The sequence below is a fragment of the Sciurus vulgaris genome (assembly GCF_902686455.1).
Source record: "Sciurus vulgaris genome assembly, chromosome: 2".
In the NCBI taxonomy this organism is placed as follows: Eukaryota; Metazoa; Chordata; class Mammalia; order Rodentia; family Sciuridae; genus Sciurus; species Sciurus vulgaris.
In genome coordinates this window covers 135,535,578-135,559,874 of record NC_136462.1, presented here as the reverse complement: position 1 = coordinate 135,559,874, position 24,297 = coordinate 135,535,578, and the positions used below count along the sequence as shown (strand labels likewise).

General features: G+C 40.7%; 1 protein-coding gene across 2 annotated transcripts in view; it reads right to left on the bottom strand.

Annotated features, from left to right (window-relative positions):
• Window positions 1-24,297, bottom strand: part of ADAMTS17 (ADAM metallopeptidase with thrombospondin type 1 motif 17) — a 340,804-nt gene that overhangs the window by 83,888 nt on the left and 232,619 nt on the right. The window contains exons 15-16 of one of the 2 annotated variants that reach the window (XM_079127336.1): window positions 12,986-13,106; window positions 8,464-8,532 (exon numbers count right to left, since the gene is read on the bottom strand). In XM_079127336.1, the coding sequence (XP_078983462.1) occupies window positions 8,464-8,532; window positions 12,986-13,106 (190 nt within the window). The remainder of the gene's footprint in view (window positions 1-8,463; window positions 8,533-12,985; window positions 13,107-24,297) is intronic. The other variant, XM_079127337.1, reaches the window with a different exon arrangement.

The window sequence follows — 24,297 nt, the reverse complement described above, 5'->3', positions numbered from 1 at the left end:
TTCTGTAAGCCTTCATAGTTATACTTCTATTATGTGACTTATGAGTTGTAAGTGAAATTTTTTAGTTCTTGAATAGTAGAAGATGAGAAAATCAGCATAATATAATGCACTCCACGTTTTCACCCCATTTCAAATTTTATTACATCTTCTCTACCTTGTATTAGTGGATGGCATCTATCTTTTGCTTTCTAAGGCAACTGCCATAGTTGCTCTAGTCTTAGTTCTAAGGATGAATTTTAATGTTCATTATGTGTCCTTTTGTCAATTTCCCTGATAAATTCTTGCTTGTTCAAATTTGTTCCCTTTGAGATGGACTTGTAGGAATTATATTTTCTTAAATGTAATATATTAATATTCATTGTCACCTGAGTGTCAGTTTGGCTGGTATAAATTTGGGGGTCACATTTTCCCTGAGGCTTTTGCAGGAATTGCTTCCCTGAATGTGACTGTGGTGAAGTCTGAGAACAATCTGATGCATCTGCATTATTAGGTTACTTAAAATTTGGATGGGATGATCAAAGGAGTCTTACTATGCAAGTCTAATAACTTTTAGGCTATTCATAGTTTTATATCAACTTTTCCTGGGACACAAGGCAGTATTTAGAACAGTCACTCCTCAGTGTCTGCGAGGAAATGGTTTCAGGGCCCCTTTGAGGATACCAAAACCTGTGAACACTCAACCTGCCATAGAAAAGGGTGTGGTGTTTGTCATATAACCTATCTTTATCCTCCCATACATTTTAAATCATCTCTGGATGATTTATAGTATTTAAAATGATGTAAATGCTCTCTTGATAGTTATTTTATTTAAGAAATAGTGATGAAAAATGTCTGCTCATGTTTAAGACAGAAGCGATTTTTAAAAGAATATTTTCAATTCATACCTAGTTGAATGTGCAGATGCAGAAACCATGGATAGGAAGGATCAAATACATAATTTTTTTTTCTGATTTCTTTGATTTTCTTTTTTTTTGTGGTGGGGGTGTGCGTGTGTCAAATTCTACGTGTTTTCTGTTTTGTTTCTTCCTTATATTCTTTATTTTCTGGACTCTCCCTTCAATTCCATTTTGCTCTGCTTGCTTTTCCCAATCATGTCCTCTGTGTTATCCACTGTGTCCTGCGGTATTGATTTTCTCTGCATTCACACAGACTTGGTTTCTGTGATAAATTCCTAAGCTTCTTCCACTTCTTTCCTCAGCTCTGCCAGGTCATATTTCATCTCCCTCTGCTACTCGATTGTATCCCTGTATCTTCCTTGAGATCTTGTATCTTCCTTATAAGTTCTTATTTTATTGAGGCTGTTGTTTAATCAATTTTTTAAAAAAAATTTATGTCAAACATTTGGTTACAATTTTCATCTTTTCATTGGTCACTTTTTGCTGGTCTATTTTAAATGTAATTTTTCCTTGTCCTTTTTATTCTCTTCCAATTGCAGTGTATTTATATAAATCCTGTGCTGGTTCTCCTTCAAAATTTATTACCAATTTTTAAGTGAGAAAAGTTCTAACTATACCTGCTACTTGCAGTAAATAGTTTTGTGTGGTCAGGGACTGTGCTGGGGAATAACAGGGCTTTTTCCTGCTTTACAGTGAAGTTTGTTTGAACATAGTTTTATTTATATTAGTGAGTTCATTTTCATTTTTTAACAACTTACTTTAAATTTACACAAAACATACATAAGCTTGTTTCTCATTATAATATTTAAAGAGTACAGACAAGTTTCAAGTCTGCTTAATCCTGCACTTCTCTCCTGTTGGAAGCACATTAGTTTGATGTATATTCATCTGCACTTACTACTTCTACATCTATCTACACAAATAAAAATATTTGGTGCAGTATTTACATGTGTGTATTTACATAAAAATTAGGAGTAACATTATAACAATAATATATTATGCTACATTGCTATTTCTAAAATGTCATACATCTTAGATAACATAGTTCTATTTTTTTTTCTTTAAATTGCTAGGAAATTTAACTAATCATTTGATATATATGCTGGTTATCAAATTTTTGCTGTTAGAAACAATGTTATATCATGTATAACTATGTACACAAAACCTTCAACAATATACTAGCAAACTTAATTGAGCACATATAAAAAAGTATTATGAATTCTGACCAAATACAATTTATCCCAGGAACGCAAGGTTGTTTTAACACACAGCAATCAATGAACTCCATCATATATAAGGAACATAAACCACATGACTTATCTTAGTAGGTGCAAAGAAAGCATATGACAAAATTTGGTCCCCTTTTATGATTGAAAAAAAATTCACAAGTTAGTAATAAGCCAGCACTGTGGTGCAACCTCCAACACCACTGAGGTTGAATCAGGAGGACTGGAATTCCAAGGCCAGCCTAGGCAACACAGTAAGACCCTGCTACAAAGCAACAAGACAAAACAAAAAGCTAGAAATAGAAGGGAACATCCTTAACCTGATAAAAGGCATCTATGAAAACCCAGAGCTAACATCACACTTCATGGTGAATTTATGAATGCTTTTTGCCTAAGATCAGGAGCAAGAAAAGGATGTTTTGCTACTTCTGCTCAACATTGTATTGGAATTTCTGTCTAGAGCAACTAAGAAAGAAAAATAAATAAAGAGCATACAGGTGTGAAGAAGAGAAGGAGAATTATCTCTGTTTGCAGATGCTAACATTATCACTGTTGTTATTCTTAATTTGCAGTACTGGAGATTGAACCCAGGTCATGCTCTACCACTGAGTTAAGCTGCCACCCCTTTTTTATTTTGAGAGGTTCTTGATAGGTTGCTGAGGCTGGCCTTAACCTCACAGTTCTCCTGCTTCAGTCTCCTTTTTGGGATTACAGCACACACCACTCTATTCAGTTTAGATGCCAACATACTATATACATATTATGTGCACAAAGTCCTAAGGAATACACTAAAATAACTATTAGAACTGGTATAGAAGGTTGCGAGATTCAGATCAATGTATAAAATCAACTTTATTTAGATAAATCAGCAATGAGCAATTGGAAAATGAAAATAAGAAATCAGTTTAAGTAGCATAAAAATCAACTATTAAGGAATAAATTGAAGGAAATATCTGCAAGGTTTGTCCATTGAAGACTACCACACATTGTTGAGAGCTATTAAGGAAAATCTAAATAAGTGGAAGGGCATCCTATGTTCATGAATTAAAAGATTTAATAACAGGAATACTTCACAAACTGATCTACAGATTTAATGTAATCCTTATCAAAATCCTTACTGGTTTGTTTGCTTGTTTGCCAAAAATGACAAGCTGACCCCCAAAATTCATATGGAAATGTGTCCCAAAAGAGTTAAAACAATATTTCAAAAGAAGTGGGAGCATGCACACTTCCTGATTTCAAAACTTTCTAGTAACTTTTGATAGTAATCATGACAGTGTAGTACTGGCATAAGAGATATTTCTACCAATGGAATATAACCATTCCAATGGAATATAGCCCATACATCATTTGTTCATTTTTTTGAAATAAAATTTCTAAGAATAGGGGAAAGAAAAGCTTTTTCAACAGTGTTGGGATAAGTAGGTATTCATATTTAAAAGAAAAAATTAGACTGACTCCTATCTCAGACCATAATCCCTATATAAATTGACTCAAAATGCATCACTGATCTAAATGGAAGAAGCTAAAACTACTCAACTCTTAGAAGAAAACATAGGAATAAATTTTTGTGACCTTGGGTTAGACAATGATTTCTTAGATAGTACAACAAAAGCACAAGCAACAAAAGAAAAATAAATCATGAATTATATAAAAAATTTAAAACTTTGTGCTTCAAAAGCCACTGTCAACAGAGTATAATGCTAACTCATATAGTGGGAGAAAATATTTGAAAATTGTTTATCTCATAATAGATCTCTGTCCAGAATATATAAATAAAGCTTATAACTCAATGGGAGAATGATAAATAATCCAATTTTAAGATAGACCAAGGACTTTAATAGATATTTTTCCCAATAAAAACTATACATGACCAATAAGCATATGAAAATATATTCACCATCAGTAGTCATTAGGGAAATGCAAATCAAATCAACAGTGGGATACCATTTCATATCCACTGCAATGACTGTAGGGGAAAAAAAAAGAATAAGAAGTACTGGAGAGAAGGTGGAGAAACTGGAATCCTTATTCATTGCTACTAGGAATGTAAAATGGTGCAGCACTTTGGAAGAGTTAGTTTCTGAAAAAAAAAAAAAACAACAAAAAACCCACAGAATTACTTTATGACCCATCAATTCCACTCCTAGGAATATATACACAAGGGAAATGAAAACATATGTTCACACAATATTTTGTACACAAAAGTTTAAATAACATTATTCATAATAGCCAAAAATATGGAAATCCAAATGTCCAGCAACTAATGAATGTATTATAAAAAGTGGTTATCCAAACAATGGAGTACTTGAAATCATTGGTCCTCTTAGTATCTGCTATCCAATAGGCAATCTCTATGTCAGCGATTTAATTGCCTTTCCCCAGTCACCAATAAGGCTCAGCATCTTACATACTTATTGACCATTTGCTTTTTCTCTTTAGTTAATGACCTTGTTCATAACCTTTGCCCACTTTTACCATCTTTTTGTTATTTAATTGACATGCAGAAAGTTTAAGATTTTATTTTAACATGTTAATATATTGTTGATATATTTTTTTGACTTAACCTCTTATTAAACATATTAAAAACATTTCTTCCCACTCCATCATTTGTTATTTATTTGTTTATGGTACCTTTTATTGCATGGTTTTAATCTGAAGATCACATTTAAAATTTTTAAAATCTCCTTTTTGTTTTCTGATTGCTTCCTCTTATGGCATCTGGTTCTTATTTTATGGCTACAATAGCATCTTAAATCTTTCCAATAATAAAGTTATTAGAGATTTTGAACTTCTGTTATTTAACATATCCTGCCTTTTGTCAGGGGTCATGTTTTGTTTATCTTCATATTTTATGTGTGTGTTGCAGGCTGTCTTTCCAGAAAAAGGCCAACAATGGGTTGTACATGTGGGTGGGTGAAGTTTGCTTAAAGTCAGGATTGGGTTCCATCTGGGGAATGGGAAGCTGTGTTACATGTTGGTGATCAAAATACCACAAGGCAAAGAAGTCTGCTTTAGGTACTGCATCATGGTGCCAGTCACTGAATACATACAGGTTTCTCTCTGGTAGGAATACTTTTCCCACTCCCTCAGACCTGTGTGGCCCCCTGATTTACTCTGAACAGTCACATGAGTGAAAGTGGCATGTCATTTCCATGTAGGAGCTTCAGTGGCTTTTGGGCCTGGCTTTCCACATTTCCTTTCTCCTGCCATGATGGTTATGGCATTGTGTGAACAGACCCAGTCTCTGCCAGCCTAGGTCTATGAGTGACCATGATATGTGGAGCCTCCTGCCAACTCACAGTGGGCAGACAGATGAGCAGGAAATAAACCGCCATGTTAAGCATTGAGATTCGCAGGGCTTCTGGAAAATGCTGTTGGTTTGCTTGTCTATTCCAACAACAACAACAAAAAAAGCATACTGATTTTGATTCCTCCATACATGAGCTTCCATCTGAGATGTCTTTGTTCTCCTTAGAACTTTAAAATATTTCCTTTGCATTCATTTTCAAGTGATCTTGGAAGATGAGGATATAAGTATGTGTTCGATTAGCCATCTGGGACAGAAAGTCTGCCAGTACCCTTCAGTCTTGACAGCAAATGTCTTGGCTTTGCTACTATAGTTCCATCCCCAGATGTCTACAAATAAATGTTCTACTTGATATTAGAGATATTTCACAAATGTAAACACAGTCCCATTTTAGGGAAGCAGTTGCTTGATTTTTGTTCTCTTGATCTATCCTGATCCCCAACTGTGTTGTCCTTCAAGCGTGACTCCTCCAAATGCATTTGCATTGAGAATGACAACACTGACCTGCCCAAGCAGCGTGCACACTGCTAGGAATGCTTTCCTTAAAAAAATTTGGCCACAACCCCCTTACCCCCAAACAAAAACGAAACCCCAAATCCCAAAGCCAGCTTTTCAGATGACAGCCTTGGATTTTATACCACGAGTATCTCTTAGAGAAATCTATTGCTTTTGGGGAATTGGAAGAATTACTGGATTCCGGGCATATAAGACAGCAAAGTGTCAAGAACAGAGACAAAAGCTATTTAGGGTCAAAGTGGTTAAAATCTTTTTCAGAGGAATTTCCAACAAAATCATGAAACACACCTGTGACAATATCTGAATTATTTTCTGAAAGAAGCTGCTGTTGTGTGGAATCTTCTTCCTATTTTGTGACTAACAAGGCTTGGTGTTAGCATCATCAGCATGCAGACTACTTGAAATGATCAATCTTCTTAATATCTGCTATCCAACAGGTGAAGGTCTACTGAGGTCCTGATTAGTTAATCCCCCACACTCTAGAGCCAGGTACATTTGCATCTGGTCATTTTTAAGTTTAACTTTGGCACGAGTTGTAATTGAAGTGGCCTCAGGTGGAGTGCTAATACATAGTGGAAAGCTCAGGGCAGACTGAAGTGAAGTGAAGCTCATCCTGGGGTGACCTCAGGGTGGGGTAGTCATAGTTGAATATGAGCTCTGCTAACCTTGCTTACTCTGATGAGTTCTTGACATAATGGGAACCCATCAAAGAGAAAGTCCCTGAAATAAGGCAATCCTCTGTCCTCAATGCAAAAAGCTGCCTCTACCTCATTGACCTCTAGCCCTCAATCTTCCCTGGAGCTCAGAACCCACACAAGGTTGTATGAAGAGACACAGGAAAGAAAAAAGTCCTATCACCAAGCCTCAAAGCAGCACCACATCACTCCTCAGACTTGATGTCCCATGATGTAGATGCCAGATACCACCACACTGACCATGCATGAAACAAAATTAAAAGGGAAGATTCATTTTGAGAATTCACAAGGCAGATTTACATCTTAGGTGAGGGAGCAAGCCTTCACCTGGGAGTCACTTTCCATTCTGGTCTCAGCCATCAAGGAGGAGAACTCCAGGTAAAGGCCATAATTTGATTTCATGAGGAAGCCATGGGTAAAACTCTGTGCCTTTGCCATTCTCCTAGGAGAATACACCAGAATATGCCATTTCTGTGTTAAGGGCCTGTTGTTCAAAGACCCTTAAAGTCATGTTGACCTTTAACTTGTCTCAAATACACTGAACATTTACTATTATCAGGCTATAAGCACATCTCCCTGTGAAATTATTTTTACCTGAATTATCCAAGTTGACAGGTTTCCAGATGATTTGGAATCATGTTTTTCCTTGCTTTTTTTTCAGCAGTGTTAGCCATATTTGGAAGAAAATCATTGAGCTGATAAGGTATATGATGGGATAGAGGAAAAACCCTGTACTGGGATTCTTTGCCCTGGTTGTAGCAAATATATGGAAAAAAAGTTGAAGTTTTTCTTTTTTTGAAAATAGATCAGAAGATATTTAGAAAGGCTTTTGTGTAACTTTATATTTTTCTCTTTTTACAAAAGTTGTTAATGAGGACACAGGTGCTTCCAGACGTGGGGAGGGGGTCATGTTCTGATTAGCCCAACATAAAATAAATTGAAAATATTTTAAGTCAAAAATGCATCAAATACAACTAACCTACAGAGTACCACAGCTTAGCCCACAGCACACTGTACAGAGCTGATTGCTTCTGGGCATGACCTCATGGCTGATTGGGAGCTGTGGCCTGCTCCCTCTGCCCAGCATCGTGGAGGGAGTCAGATCACACTGCCAGCTGAGGAAAGACCAAATTTCAAAGTGAGGTTGCTAATGAATGCATGCTGCCTTCACATCATTGTAAGGTAGAAAAAAACACCATAAGTTGAGGACCATCTGTCTTCCTTTGTTCTCTTTATCACTAAAGATTGGTCTTGGGTCTAATTATAAAGGAATTCCAGGAGGATAAATTGTGCTTTATTTAGTTCACCACTCAGAACATGAGATCAGTGTAGATGGGTCAAATTAAGGTCACTGCCTCTACTTCCAGTGTGAAGGTCAGGAAGGTGTTACTCAGTGTCACTCTGCCAATAGGGAAATCTAGTCCTGTGATAATGGAAACTCCCCTGTGCAGGAAGGTGCCAACTGAGGTGTAATTCTCTGAATTATTTTAGCATCTTCTACCAAAGTGCCAGGTGTGGTTGAAGAGAACAAAAACCCACTCTTGGCACACTAGGGCTTATTTCTGTCCAGCCTCTTGATTCCATGACTTTTCTTTTTTTAGTCTTTAAATTGATTTCACTTTACAGTTTTTCTTTTTGGCAATCGGTCTTGAACATCAGCTATATATAAGCAGTTAATGGCCTTTATGTTTATCCATGGCTTCATGCATGACTCATTGCCATTGATTCTACTCAGAAAACATTCAGGCATGTAAGCGAGGCGAGAGCCCCACACCAAGCATTTCACCGATGGGACCACACGTAACAACCAAGCATCTTACATGAGAAACACTTGGGAACCGCCTTTGCCATCACACATGTGGACATCTTCTTACAAAGATGGTTCTTGACTGAGAAGAAGAAATATGTTGCAGTTGGCTTATGTGTACATTTAAGGAACTGATATTGTCATTCTCAACCACAGTGGAAAGAGACCTCCTTCAGTGTCCTCATCATCTAACCATGAGATTTCCCCATGGAACCTTCACAATCCACACCTGTGGATGGAGCACAAAAGCCAGCACATGGCAGGGCTCTAAAGCTAATTACTGAATAAATAGGTGACATATGGATCTAGCCACATCCAAAAGAGAAAGATCCCACTATCCTCTTTCTCTCTCTCTTGCTCTCTCTCCTTCTTCCTTTTTTTTTGGTACCAGGGATTGAACTTAGGGCCACTCAACCAGTGGGCCACATCCCCAGCCCTATTTTGTATTTTATTTAGAGACAGGGTCTCACTGAGTTGCTTAGTGCTTTGCTTTTGCTGAGGCTGACTTTTGCACTTGCCACGCCACCCTCTTTTTTAGGAATCTACTGTTGTTTCAGAAGGTCTCTTTTGTAACAGCACAAAAAGATTCAGAGTCCACAGGGCATCCTGGTTGGTTCTCAGTGGGGTTAGGGTTCAGGTGCATCTTGGTTGTTCACCAGCACCAGTCACCTTTCTAATGCCAAGGAGCACAAAAGAATAAAAACAATTATGTCAATGACAAGGAGCAAAGGGAAAACATCCTACTCCTTTGACTTACTAAGTTCAAATAGTCCAGCTGTTTCTGCCCCACCAAAGGTTTTCCCATTTATTGGAAAGCCAGTTTGAGTCATTCTTTCTGCAGATGATTAGCTAAGGACCTCCTGTGTTCAGGGTTGGGAGAAATGAGATGGGGGGCAGCAACCACCCTGAAACCCCAATGCTGTTTCTCAGGCACTGCACCAAAAGCCTGGATGAAACCCAGAGGAAACCCAGAGCTTTCTGCTCAGCTGGGGCTGTGACACTCTCCCTGGGTGGGTCTTCCCTGGATTCTCATCTTGAGAACTATTGGAACTAGGGCCTCTTGATTCCATGAGGACAGAGAAGAGTTCAGGCAGGGGTCAGGACTTCATATAATTGGGCAAAAATCCTGCCTTTGATTCTGTTTTATCTCTCTGGTATGGTATTTCTCTTTGATATTCACCCTGAAGGATGATAAGATGTTCCTCCTCTCCTCATTCCTTGGAGCTGCGCAGAGATGAAAGTTACCTTCCTATCTGAACTGACACGATTAACGCATCCACTCAGCTGGAGTCACTAAGATGTTAAATGACCTGGGGACTTTATCAGATCTCTGAGTTTCCTAAGAACATGCATTTTTCCTGTAGCCTGAAACATCCTTTTCCCACTTTCTCTACCTGTCCTTTAGGTCTTGAGGTCATCTTCATCTGTCTGCAGGCCTGAGCAAGGTGCCTTGCCAGAATTTGGGGCCCCACAACACCCTGGCTGTCTCTACCTCATGCTCACATGGACTGAAGCTCTTTGCCTGGAGTTCCTCACATTGATTGTGACTGACATGGTGATAGTTAACTTTCATTTCTGTGGACCTGGTGCTTAAGATGTTTGTTGGGGGAATAGCCTTGTGGGTGACCCTTTGCCAGTATCTCTGTATATGTGTATTTGGAGCTTTGGACCCTGATACCGGGTTTGTGTTTAGTTAAAACTACGTTAGATAAAGATTCATTGATGTGCAAATGGGTATTGCACACAGATCTTTCAATTAACAGAATCAATACTTATATGAGCTTATGCTCCCAGATTCCACTGGTGAAGATCTAGAAAAACCAGCTTTTTGTGCTTTAAATGAATGCATGACATTTGGTAACCACTCAGAATACCAGAACATGTATGGGAGGGTGAGCTAGTCTGTGCCTATCTTTTTCAGAAGGGCTGCTAAGACTTTTTGCTTCAGCAGCTAGAAAGCAGCACAATCAGCTACCAAAGTGGAGACAGCTACCCACACGATCTGTCCTTCCATGGGAGACCTGCCGTCATGGTCACAGAGGTCTGGCCTCGTCAGGTGGGAGGCTGCACATTCTACGTAGAGATGGGGCCCAGAGGAAAGCAAGGGAAGAGGGCATTTTTGTGGATGGATGAATGTTCTGACCAAGTCAAAACCAAAGGACAGAAAACAGGTAAGAATTTCAGAATATAAAAAACACTTCTGCCCCTTGTTAAGGTTTTGATATGAGGTGTCCCTCAAAAGCCTGTGTGTGAGACAATACAAGAAATGTTGAGATGAATGGTTAGGTCATGAGAGCTGTAATCTAAACAGTGGGATTAATCTACTGATATGGATTAACAGGGTGGTAACTGTAGGCAGGTAGGGTATGGCTGGAGGAAGCATGCCTTTGTGGTTTATATTTAGGCCCAGGTGAGCAGAGGCCTCTCTGCTTCATGGCTATCATGAACTGAGTAGCTTCCCTCCACTGTGCCCTTACACCATGTTGTTCTACCTCATGTTGGGCAAAGCCATGAAGTTGGCTAGCCATGGACTGAAACTCCAGAACCATGAGTCCAAATAAACATTTCCCCTTCTAACTTGCTCTTGTCAGGTCTCGTGGTCACAGTAATGAAAAACAGACTGAGACACTCCTAATATGGGTTGTCTGATAAGTGAGTTTCTATGTTGCACACAGTGGAGGGTTTCAAAGGTGTGCTGTGGAATCTTCTTTAGTGTTCTATAGGATTGCCTAGGGGGATGGAGGGGTGGGCATGGCTGTGCGGGATCTGCCTACCATGGAATGGTACAAATTTAGTCAGTTTTGTTTTTTAGAGCTCAGCACAATATTTAAATAAAGGATTCTAGTGCTTCTATTCTGTTTAAAAAAAAAAAAAAAAAAAAAAAAAAAAAAAAAAAAACTAAACTAGCAATCCCTCACCAACTGCAGAGGTTTGGTTTCTGACTGTTGGCACAGTTGCAATAGGCAAGGTCAAAGTCATATAGGAAGCTGGGAACTGGAATATGCAGAGAGAAAATGGCATCAAGTATGCCCAAATAAATAGCAGAAATCTTCAAAGTTCTAGAGCTGAGCCGTTCAAGTGAACCTTCTGCAATTATGGGAATGTTCTCTATCCACATGGGCATCACTAGAACATGCATAATGAAGCACTTGAAATGTGGCCAGTGGGGCTGGAGAAGTTTTAAGTTAGCTTAATTTTATTATAATTTAAATTTTAATGAACCCAAGTGACCCAGTGCCTCTTGCACTGAATGGCACAGCTTCAAAGGGCACCTTCCTGGCAAACCAACTTGTTACAGCCTCTCCGTTTTCCTTGCCCTCTAGGAACCATGTGACAGATATAGGTTCTCACAAAAGCTTTTGATGACTAGATACCTGTCCTTAAAATCCTGAAACCAGTCTCTTGGGTCTGAAATTTCATTTTTAAATTTGTTAGCATTTGCTTTTACCTCTGGATCCTGCTTTCACAAGATCCTGCAAAATGTTTGTACAATGGGTTGTCCTTTCCATGGGTATCTAGAAAGAGCATATCTGTAGATCTGGTTTTCTATCCACATAAGGGATACATACACAAGACATTTCCTCTATGCTTTGTCCCATGGGCTGTTCTGTGGGACAGGGAGTTAAAACTATGTTTCTGTTCTCTTGTTGGGTAGAACTGAACCAAAAGGCTTCTATGCGAAGCAATTTGTAGAAATTAAAACACCAAGTGTTTTAACTCGGTTCCACCCAGAGTTTTCTTGGTGATGTTAGTGAGTGGACGCTCGCTAAGGCTTTAAGAAGTCATCTTTTAGGTGGTTTGCCTGCCCTGTGCTCTCTTTATTAAGTGTGATCCTCAGATGCTCCCTGGACATCATAAGCAAGTGTCTTCTAGGGCAAGACATCAGTAAAACCACCTCCTGATTCTGGAAGCAGTAGCCTGTGGCTGCAAAGGTATGTGGTGCAAATAAAAAGACTAAGAAGTCTCATCAACTGAGTGCTGTTGTGTCTCTCAAAGGATGCTGCTGGGGGAATGTCTAGGTTTGGAAACCAAGAGATTTGGTTCCTCTTGGGTCACAGTGGGCAGAGACATCTGAGACTCTCTGGCATCATATGGCTCATGCAAATTTTAGACATGTGTTTAAATAGTATCCTACTTTTACTGACAGAAAATTCTGGAACAGAGAAAAGTTCTTCAATCAACAGGTAAAAATTATGTGACAAAGTGTCTTTGCCACCTTCTCTGTGTGCACACCTGAAGATGGGCTGATAAAAGTGGACAGTGAGCAAGGTAGCCACCACTGATCCATGGATCTTGGGGCTGTATCACTGAATGCTAGATGCTGCACCTTTGCACAAGCCAATGATTCACTTCTAGGAACTTAAAAAGGCAGGATTCATGCCAAATGGAAATGCCCATTCCTCTATCAGTTATCATCTCAACCTTAAATATGAGATGTGGGTCATTGTGAAACCATTAGTTTAAGGCAAATAAGACAAATATACAGCATGTGTTGGTTGTCCTATATCCACAGCAGCCCTCAGCCTGGCACTTACCTGTCCCCCGGGAGTGGCTGAAGTCGCCCTTCACCACACGACAGGTCTTGCCATCCCCACTGCAGACACCACACCGGTCCTCTTTGGCTGCAGACCCAATGATGCCATCACAGCCGATTTTCTAGAGAATCAGAGGGCCCGGTTATTTTGCGGCTAGGATTCAGAGGAGTTTTAAAGAAGTTTCTCTGTGAGGTTGACTTCTAAATGAGGCCCAGTTGGCATAGTGCCCGGGGTCCCCAATACTTTCAGAGACCCCAGAAAATATTTTAACTCCTTTTAAATTCAGAAGAAAAAAAAATAGAATCCAGCCTGAATTATATTTATCTTTCTACCCACAGTGCTAGTTATAGTTTTCAAATACATTTTTTTAGTATGTGTTATGGAGGAGAGGGGCATGGGAAGACAAAAATGCCCATGGATTTGCATTAAGACCTGAAGCACCAGGCCCATGACTATGGTGCCCAAGGCTGGAGCCCACATATTAACTGGTGTGACCACAATTTCACAAAGTAACTGTTCCTTTGGGGCTGCAGTGTCACCTATGTCTTGACTGGAGTAGCCAACAGTCTCAACATACTGCAGAAACCATGCAGATGTTTCTGCAGAGTTAGGGAGGTCCAGAGCTCACTCAGGTAGAGCTGGGTATGAGTCCACCTTTATTAATAGCAGTTAGGGAGATCTAGTTCTCAAAAGGCCCCATCTCCCAACCCTTCTCAAGTTATTTCTGAGAACAGAGTCAGGGTGACCATAGTCTACTCTTGGCACAGCCCAAGTTTCATCACAAATAGAAAGTGGTTTTCAACTCTTATTTTCTCTTTAAATGCACAAGCACACATGAGAATTTTGCATTATGCAAAATGACCTGCATTTATTTAGATTAACATTGGGTGTTTATTCACTAGTTAGACTGCTTAAACACTCCCCTTTATCTTTTTCTTCTGTTAAAGTGAATACTTTCAGAAAATTCTGTACCTAGCTTAGGTACAGGTGCTTTAGACCACAAACGAAACCAGAACTTGAGATAACCCAGGTGGAGTAGATTTAGCTCTCTCCATAGATGACTGAATGGGGGACAAACCATGCTCCCATCTGCAGGACAGGGCTTGGAGCAGAGCTGGCTGCACAGCTCTGGAGGCCAATGCCCATCCCCACAGCTTCCAGTGAAACCAGAATCCTCTGCTTTTTCATGGCAGCATTTCTCCAAATTAAGTGTGTGTCAAAATCATCTGAAGGGCAGTTACAATTCAGTCTGCTAGATCCCATCCCTAGAGTTTCTGGGCAGGCCTGAGACTTTGCATTTGGAACAAGTTCTCAGGTACCCCTGACAATGCTGGTCTTGGACCACCCTACAATTCCACTAGGGTTTGCTATTCAAAGGGTTAGATAAATGGTCTTCATATTTAATAGTTCTTGGGTACTTTAATTTCTTTAGGAAAGAATTGTGAAACTATTATATGTCTAAAAATGATAGGATAACTGGATGTGTTTCAGTAGACTTTAAGATAAGCTGATAGCTGAACAAGTTTAATCCAAAGTGGCCATTAAAAGACTGAAAAGGGGAAACATTTGAAAAGAATGGATCAAAATTATTAATGGTTCAAAAAAGATAAAGGACAAAGTAGGAGGCTTCAGTGCCTGAGGCCAGGTAGGGAGCAAATGCAAAAGAGTAGATTTCAGGGCAGCTGGGGAGAGTTAGGTGACACATCAAGACACAGATGAGAGCTGGCTATCAACTGCAATGCCCAGGGGCAGTGACCTGGAGGAAGCTGGCTGTGACAGGACACCTGGACTGGAGCATATTGCAGGGGCTGCTCGGATTCTTCATTTGCCCTGCTAGCTGGTTGCTGAGAAGTTGCTCAATATAAAACTACAGAGGTTAAGAACACAGATCAGCTAAGATATAAAAAATTTTGCTCAGAGCAGAAAGCTCAGCAAATACCCCAGGGATCATGTGTGTGCAGCTTTGTGTGCTACTTCAGAGCTCCACTGTCAAGTCTCCAGTCTGCTTGTGGTACAGCCATGGGGCCAACACCACAAGAGTTGGCCCCTCACTCTGGTCTCTTTGTGTCACCCAGACCTGTTCCTTCTTAGCTTCCCCATCTCTCTCAGGTGCTCACACCTCTAGATCTTTCCTATACCGGCTTCCTGTTACTTCTAACCACATCCCTGCTGTCATAGTGAGTCTCTGGCTTCACACCAGACTTCTTGTCCTGCACCTCATACAGGGTTTCTTGATTAAACAGTTTCAAGATGTTCAAAGTAAATGTCCCACATGGTCCTGACAGCTTCTCCCAGCACCAGTGAATCAGTGGATCAGGTTCCAATCAAGATGCATACCAAGTTGCCCTTTAAGTTAATTCTGCAGCTTACTCCAGGGCTGCTATATATCTGTGTTCTGCCCATGCTGCTTGGAATTCCCTGAGCACCTTTGCACCTAAAGAAAGGGTATATGGGGATGTCCATGTCTGAACATTAGCAAATCTGAGGCCTAAAGGGCAACAATCAAACTACTCTGTCCCTGGGGCACTTTCTCCATTTACTATAGTCTGTGAAAGGGATGTATAATATTTTGGGCAGGCACTGAGATTTTTTTTTTAAATTGAAGCTACCATAAAACACAATGTAAGCCATGTTTTGAGTGTTGGGGGACTTTAACAATTGCATTTATGAGCTTTGGTGTTCCAAGAGAAAAAGGTGATCAAACCCAAGGACACTCTAAATGATAAACTCTCTAAAACCTTCCCATGTTATCCTGGGGATCCTTAATTACTGTTCTACCTTTGCAAGAAAGGAATTTCCATTACTCACTTCTGAGATTTCAAACTCCTGGTCAGTCAGGGCCCTGCTCTGCTAAGTCGGAGTATGTGTGACACCAAAGGGTCTCAGGGGACAACAGGGTCCCATGACATAATTAATGGACAGAGGATGGAATAGAGCTGGTGGCGAAGGCACAGGTTCTTTTTGATCATGACAGTTGCAGTGAAATATGCAAAATGTAGTTAGAAAAATTCTAGTGCTTAGCCCTGTGTGCTGGAGAGGGACAAAGGATGGGTCCATTTTTCCATACTTCTCATTGAGAAGTATCATTCATCAGGGATGTGAATTCTGGATCCATGCCCAGGCTTTAACCCTACTGAAGATCACGGGTGACAAACAACTTTCTACCATAATATCTAGTGACCAACTATGTAACACCATACTTCCCACAGTTATATAGAGTTGTCCTCCATGTCTACAAAGGATTGGCTCCAAGTTCCCTCCAAACATATCCAAATCTGGGGAAGCTCAAGTTCCATATATAAAGTCAAAATATTTGTACAGAACCTACACACATCCTCCCCTATGCTTTAAATCATATCTAGGATACATCTAATACCTAAAACAATGTAAATGCTACATAAAAAGTTGTTATACTGAACTTTTAAGGGGATAATGACAAAAAAGTCTGTACATGTTCATTACAGATGCAATTATTTTTCTGAATATTTTCCATCTAAGGTTGGCTAAATCTGCCAACATGGAAGGTTGATTGTATATAAATTCATCCAAAAAAGTCACTACACTTCTATTATGTACCTAACCTGGGGAATAAAGATGTGTAAGACAGGGGCTACAGCAACAGAGAAACTAGCAAATGTGTCAAAGCTTGTGCCCACATATGCCCAGAGACCAAGGAGGGAGGGACATCAGAGGTGGCTCTTGTCTGATTTTCTTCCAATTCCTTGGACTCTTCCTCCTCTCTCCTCTCACTTCTTGGATTGCCTGAGTATGGACAGCTCCCTGAATATGCTCCAGCCCTCCTGCTCCTCTTTGGCTTTCTTGTTAATTTCCCTTTCTTGGACTTAACAATCACTCTCCTGTGTAGACAACTCTTAAACCCAATTCTCCCTCCCCGACCCAGACTCACATTCAAAACTGTCTGCTGAGCAACTTCCTGGAATTTCTAGCCCAGATACTGGACTCTATGGGCCAACTTTTGAAGTTTCTTAGTTCTTAATTCTAGTTGAATACTCCCACCATCACCTTGAAATGGATAGACATGATCTCTGAGCCTGAAACCTCCAAGCCACTTTTGGTTTTCTTGACAAGTCATAGTTGCTGAGTCTGGGGTTTTGTCCCTTAAAAAGCTCTAGTGTCTATTTCTTCTCCATGCTCAGGCCCACTTCCTGGTTTAGACCCTCTTTATTCAGCACATGAACTATCAGACTGTTTTTCTGCTGCACTGACAGACTAATCACCACGTGAGAAGAGCCATGGCCATTGAGCACCCCTGTCTATCGGATATGCTCACGCTCAGCAATTCAAGACTCTCCATGATCTCACCCCAGTGCTCACTATCTCATCTCACCTTCCTCTTCCTCTAAAAGTATACTGAATCCAAGCTCCTAACAGCCCCACTCCTGCAAGTTCCCATCACCTCTAGTAAGGTGTTTACTGATTTCCCTGGTTCTACTCTGGCCCCACCAGTCAATTCCCCATTTCCAAGATTGTTTCACTCCTCTGCTTCAATCCCTGTTATGCTCTGAAAAAAATCCAGACCCTGCCAGGGTCCCGATTCCTCTTGGTCCCAACAACTTTCTCAGGATCTGCCATTCTGCCTCTTTACCCCTCCATCATGGGAGTCTCACTCTTGCTCCCATCTGCTTGCAGCTCTCTGCCCCTCAGGTTCCCCCAAGCTGGCTTTCCTCAAATGCCATCTCCTCCAAGAGACCTGCCACACCCCCAACTGAGACTCTCTATGACATGATTTTATTCTCTCCTGCACACATACTGGTCCTTGGAATAATCACATTTGTGAGTTCACATGGTCTATCTGTATGTTGGATAGGGGGAGAGATATCCAGTCACTGCAGGGAGGTCTGTTACAGCAAAGTGTTGCAGATGATTGCGAGTTACCTTCTGTGTCTTGATGTGTCAGCTAGATCTCTCCAGCTACCATACTGTCCTACAGAACACCCAGTGCACACTGCAGTGCCTAGCATGCACAATGTGTTCAATGAAGTTATCATGCATGAAAAAATAAAAGACTACCCTATGAGCTTTCTGATATATTAAAACTCAAATCTCTCCTTGGCTCTAATTCACATCTTTGCCCTGTTGTTAAGGTCTCACCTATGTGTCAGGTTGTCAGTGCATGGAGGATAGTGTCTTATAATTCTTTGCATTCTTACCCTCACCTACCAAACCACATGTATGGCTAGCAACATGAATTTACATGTTCAGTAAATTCATAGAAATGTTGAACTTTCATCGTTCAAGCTGAGCCACAGACAAAAAAAATGGGAGTTAGAATTCTTTTTTTCCAAAAAGGTCTTTGCCTCTGTCTTCTAGATCCCCAGTCTGACATCATTTCCTCCCCCAACCAGAGGCAGTTTACTTCTCTTGAATTGGAACTAGAACATCCTTGTACAGCTTTTTTTTTTTTTTTTTTAAAGTGAACCATACTTCATTTTATTAGCAGTGTCAATGTATGAATAAGAATAGGTATCTTTTTCATGATGTGAGATCATTTTCAATCAGCTGTAACATCTGCCCACATATCTTCACCTTGAAAATGCAGCATTTCAAGCTTCAGTCTGTATGGATTATTCCTCTTTTACCTCCATAATTTTTGTGCCAAGTCTTCTTGGCATTTGCTTTGAATTCTGTTTGGTGCATCTCTCAAGGCTTTTGCACAGATCCGGGGTGCATCTGAGTCTTGTGGCTAGACTGCCACCACGGCATGCTGCGGCAACAGTGGCGCACACCGGGCTGAATGGTGAGAATGCCTTTCCTTCGGCTCATCCAGGCAGTCCTTCTTGTATAGAATTTTATGGTCTTTGGATGTTTTCCTTTTTTTTTTTTTTTTCCCCTTTCTTTCCTGGTTGGAAGAAACAGTACTTGCTTTCTTCAACTTAGTAGCTATCTTCCAAATCCTGCCTCATGCTATCTCTTTGGTTGGAGGGAGGCCCGTGACTTCTTGTTTGAATTTTAACTGAATGCAGATTTCAGGCCAGCTGCACAGCTGTCATGTCAGGATTCACTGGGCTCCTGGGTGATTTCCACCAGGGCCTGTAGTACTCATCTTCCTCTTTCTTGACTTCATTCTTGTTTTGCTAAACTACATGTAATTTCTCCAGAATGAATGCATGGAAAATAAAATTTCAGAGTTCTTCCATGTCTCAAAATTATTTTGCCCACATGCTTGTTTGATTCTATAATCATCTCAATTTTCTGTCAGGGTCAGTTTTTCTGTTTATTTTTCTTGGTCTTTCTTGTCCATGCTGCTGGTTTTCTTCAAATAGCTGATAATCTCTAGTTGCACACTCATTTTGGAGAATGAGGAACAGAAGGACGGGTGGAGGGAGACCTATAATTGAGGGTGGGCAGTGTTGCATGGTAGGTTTCCTTTTAGGACTGGTGGGAGGGAAGCTGGAGTCTACTCCTAAGCTAAGAAAGGAGAGTGGCTTATTTGAACAATAGAGGCCACATCTCCTGCTCTGAGTTTTTTTTTTTTTTTTTTTTTTTTAACAGTTTAACCCATACTTTAGAAGGGAGTCCCTTAATATTTTACCAAGCAGCTGCCATGATCTGCCTGCAGGGCCGAGCATGGGCAGCCATATGGTATGCAGCCCATGTCTCATCTTACTATTTTTAACCAACTCTCACTTCTAACCACCATTCCCAAGTCTAAAGCTCTTAACCTCTGCTGTGGTTGCAATTCTCCATTGCATCAATTCTGGCTTCTGTTGCTCTACTTCATCGATGATACTTCCATCCATGTTGACCTCTGGAAAGGGGTGAAGAATTTCTTTTGTTTTTCTTCATTGCTACAGTTTGTGCTTGCTATATATTACTTTATCGTTGTGGTTGAGTGGCATTCTGGATGGAAATGGTCATCCATAAAGGTTTGGCAACCACAGGCCATTCAGTTTAGATACCAGCCACAGGGTCACAAAGTAGCAAAAGCAACAAGGAGGAGGACATTATTGAATTATAAGCCTAAGTATGCATGCCTTGTACCCCTTCTTCACATAGGGTACTCTGTGGCCAGAGTCTCTTACAATTCTCTTATATTCCACCAGATAGACCCATATTCCACCAGTAACTCTACTTACTGGGTAGACCTTAGTAAACAAAATGGGAGGCCAATAAATTCTTGAGAATGAAAATGGTTCATTGACATGCACTCCAGATTCTAGAATCACTAAAGTCCTAAGAGTAGGTGATTCATTCACTCATCTACCCAACAATTTCTCTTTTTTCAATATGCAGTCAAAGCTTTTCTTGGGAGCCAGCTCATAGGGGAACATATATTGATCAGACATACTTCCTCCATTGAAGAAGCTCACAGCTATTTTGGTTTGGTGTTTATTGGTATGATGTACAAATTATGGTCCCAAGGAAATATGCCCCTAATCAGAGTAGATTTACTACAGTGTGCACAAGCTAACAAAGCATTCAAGAAAATCAAGCATATTCGGTTCTTGGGCATATTTGGATCTATTCCCTTCAATGGTAACACCATGTGTGAGTTTGACTTACCCATTTTATGTCAGTAGTTCCAGAAGCAAGTTATATATTAGAGACTTATTGTCTTGGGTTTTTTTTTTTTTGCTTCTGGAGGCCAATACTAGAATCATTAATGATAGGATTCCTGATTTATAGGGCATGCTGAAAAATATGTTTGTTTCTTCCCCCAATTCCCTCCCACTTTTATGAGTGCTGTTAAGTTTAATTTCAGCATGTTAAGTAATTTGTGACTCACTGAAGTGAAACTTAACTCAGTCCTAATAAAAATGGAATAAAATGGCATTTCCATGTTTCATATTATGGTTTGAATCAGCCTGCTATTTGGAGCTTAGTGGAATCTATTCACAATGCCATTTTGGAGCCTTGCATCCTACCAACTAGTTACTACATTCCCTAAAATTTCCCAGGATTCCTCTGCTACCCTAAAATAGCAAAATTCATAGTTTCGGGGAACACAGGGAAAAAAGAGTAAGCAAACTGTGGCAATATTTTTGTAACTGCTGTTCTACAGAAAATGTGGAGTTTCTACCTTTTCTCCCTGGCAACTAAATAGTTCATCTGTGAATAAATACAGTTCCTTTGCTCACTAGATTTCTTAGATTTTTTTCTTAAATTATGATTACTATTATTTTCCTTAACCAATTTTCCTTGCCTTACTCATTCTTAAATACCACAGGAATGCAGATAATTCCATTTTGGCAATTACTGCAATGAGGCATAAATACTGTATTTGTATTTAATTTACAATCTTATTTAAGTATGCTCAAAAATTTCGGATAAAAATTCATTCACTACACCAAATCTGTGAGATTTGACTTACAAGCAAGCTAAGATTAATCTTCACCTGTCTAAAGAAAGAATAGTGTTAGAAAAATGGCAGATGGTCTAAAACTTCTTTCAGAAAGCACTGTTTCTCAGAGTTTTAATCTCATGAAGTGGTTGCAGGCAGGTACTGCTGCCACTTATGGGGAGGTGGCCTTTCTGAAAGGATAAGTGGGCTGCTTGGAGGCAGCTGGTCAACAGGGCACATCCATCCAGAAGAAAGGGTACAGGTGTAGCCTCCTCACTGGCATGGTGATGCGATGGACAAGCATAAGATGCCATGGAGCACTGTGAAAGATGCTGTCATCTACATTTCTGTCCCCACTGACTCTGCTTGATTAGTGTAGGCCCAGTGCAGGTGACAACAAATGCAATGATGTTGACAGTGGCTGAGGCACTGGAGTATGATTAGAAGGGGGTTCCATGGGGATGGAGTAGCATCTGGGAATGGGAAGACATGTGCCCTAATGTCACTTCTATCACATTGGCAATGGACTGACTGACTGTGCCCCTGCCCCCAACATATATGTCAAGTTCCAATGTGATAATATTTAGAGGTGGGGCCTTTGGGGGTGATTAGTTCATGAGGGTATAGCCCTGGTGAATGTGATTAGTGCCTTTATAAGAATAGATCACCACATGAGGACACAACAAGTGAGCAGTCTACAACCTGGAAGAGGGGCCTTAACCAGAACCAACCACGCTAATACTTAGATCATGGACTTCCAGCCTCCAGAACATTAAGATGTAAATGTCTGCTTTCTGAAAGTCATTTAGGTTGTGGTATTCTGTTATAGCAACCCAAATTGCCTAAGACAGACAACACAACAGCAGAATGGGCTTGGGTTTCATGTGCCAGACATCCACAGACTTAAGGCTACTCGAATGGCATGAGTGACATTTTGCCCTTGTTCCACTGACTAGAGAACTGACAGTTCCACTGTCAAACTACAGGGATAATTCCCCAGATAAAAAGGTTGGGATTAAAACAAAGGTCATGGAAGAGGCCCATTGGCATAGACCACTAGGAGCTGAAATTATGTCTTGCATAATTGGCTAGAGAATTTCAGGTTTCTGAGAAATGTCTTCCTATTGGCAAGAATGCTGTAGAAGATGCTGGCAAGGGGTCCAGGGCTGCTGAGCCGGTGCAACTCTAAATGTATAAAAGCTCTGATTTGGGAGGTTGTTAGCAAATGAATTAGATCATCAGTCTGTAACACACCAGCACACAGGGTGGCCCAGGGAAGTATGCAGTTTAGGAAGAAAACAAACCCTGCACTTGGCTTGCTAGCAGGCTTACGGATAACTGTCAGCAATACCTCTTTTCAGTAGTAACCATACGAGCGCTGTTCCTGTCGTTCAAGGGGCAGGTCCTGGAACTTCTTTGCGGCAAGGAAGCAGCCCTGAGCACCCCATTCAGGAACTCATTGCTGTCTCCTTTCCTGGTAGGTTGCCTTGCCAAGACTCTCAGAGCCAAGTGTTTATTGCTCACACTTATCTATATCTGGTAACAAAGCCAGGCGGTACCAAAGGGGCCTGGATATTGGTTAGTTTTCCCCTGAAACACTTCACTTAAGGACTGGCTTGGACTCTGCAGGAAAAAATCCACTCACATTGAAATGGTTTGCTGTAGGAACATCCAAGCTGTTGTCTTTCCATTTATTCCTTCCTTTTGTTTGTCACCACTCACAGAACACTGAGGTCTACAAACTCTGTTAGGCAATGGGGAAGCAAAGAGAATAATGCAGATCTGCCACCTGCCTACATGGGCCAGTGGACCCAAGGCTCATTCACTGGCTTGTGTACAACCACAATTAAGGGAGGACAACTGTGTCTCCCTCCACGACTCCAGGGATTCCTGTTTTTTCCAAATGCCATTAAGATTTCTTTGAAACTAAGCATTAATGATTGGTGGTAGCGTTGGAAGGTGTGGAAACTGAAGTAAGAAGAGCCATGTGGCTTCTGGGAATTGGTTTCTCTTTTCCTAATAATATTGATAAATAGAATTTCCTAATTTAATTCCTCGATGGCCCTCAGCAGGTGAACTTCTTGATTAGATTCACAAAGGGATTAGTGTATGGAGGCTAAAAGAAATGTGAAAATTGGAAGCCCTGGTCTTCCGTCCTATACCTAAGGCATGGTGATTCTGAGCCGCCATCTCCAACGGTTCATGGTAGGCTCACCTGCTGAGACACATTTGAGGGAATGTGGTTATAGCCATGATAAGACCAAGCATCTGCAGCTGAGGAAGGAGGGGTTCCCTGTGTGCTATGCTCTGAATGTTTGTGTCCTCCAAATGCCTGGGTTGAAATTCTCACTCCCAAGGCGATGGTATCAGGAGGTGGGGGTCTTCAGGAGGTGATTAGGTAATGAAAGTGGAGCCCTCATAAGGGGATTAGTACCCTTATAAAAGAGGATCCAGAGAGCTTTCTTACTCCTCCAAGGACAGAACAAGAGTCATCATCTATAGACACAAGCCCTCTTCAGACACTAAGTCTGCCAAAGCCTTGATCTTGGACTTCCCTATCTCCAGAGCTGTAATAAACTTCTTTCACTGATAAGCCAGTCAGTCTACGGAACTTTGTTTAGCAGCTGCAGTGGACAGACACGAGGGCTTCTTCATATGATCAGATTGATTTGAGTGGTCAGAAGATGGCACCTGAGCCTTAGTCCTCAGAGCACTGGACACTCTAAGCCTCTCAACCCCACCTCCAATCCCAGCTGCTGCAACACATCAGGAGATGCTTATTCTGATGAATGAACAGGGAGCAGAGTGACTTCTGCTCACCAGGCTATAAGCACTGAGACTAGGGAGTGCACAGCTGGTGGCTGTCAGCTCTGGCATATTTAATGTAGGTGGAGGTAGTGTTTCCTTCCTTCCTTCTCCTCTTTCCCACCACCCTCTTCAAATTTTGTTTTTGCTCTTTTAATTGATCAATGTTCTAACAAGTCATGGACACCCCAAATCAAGACAGTTT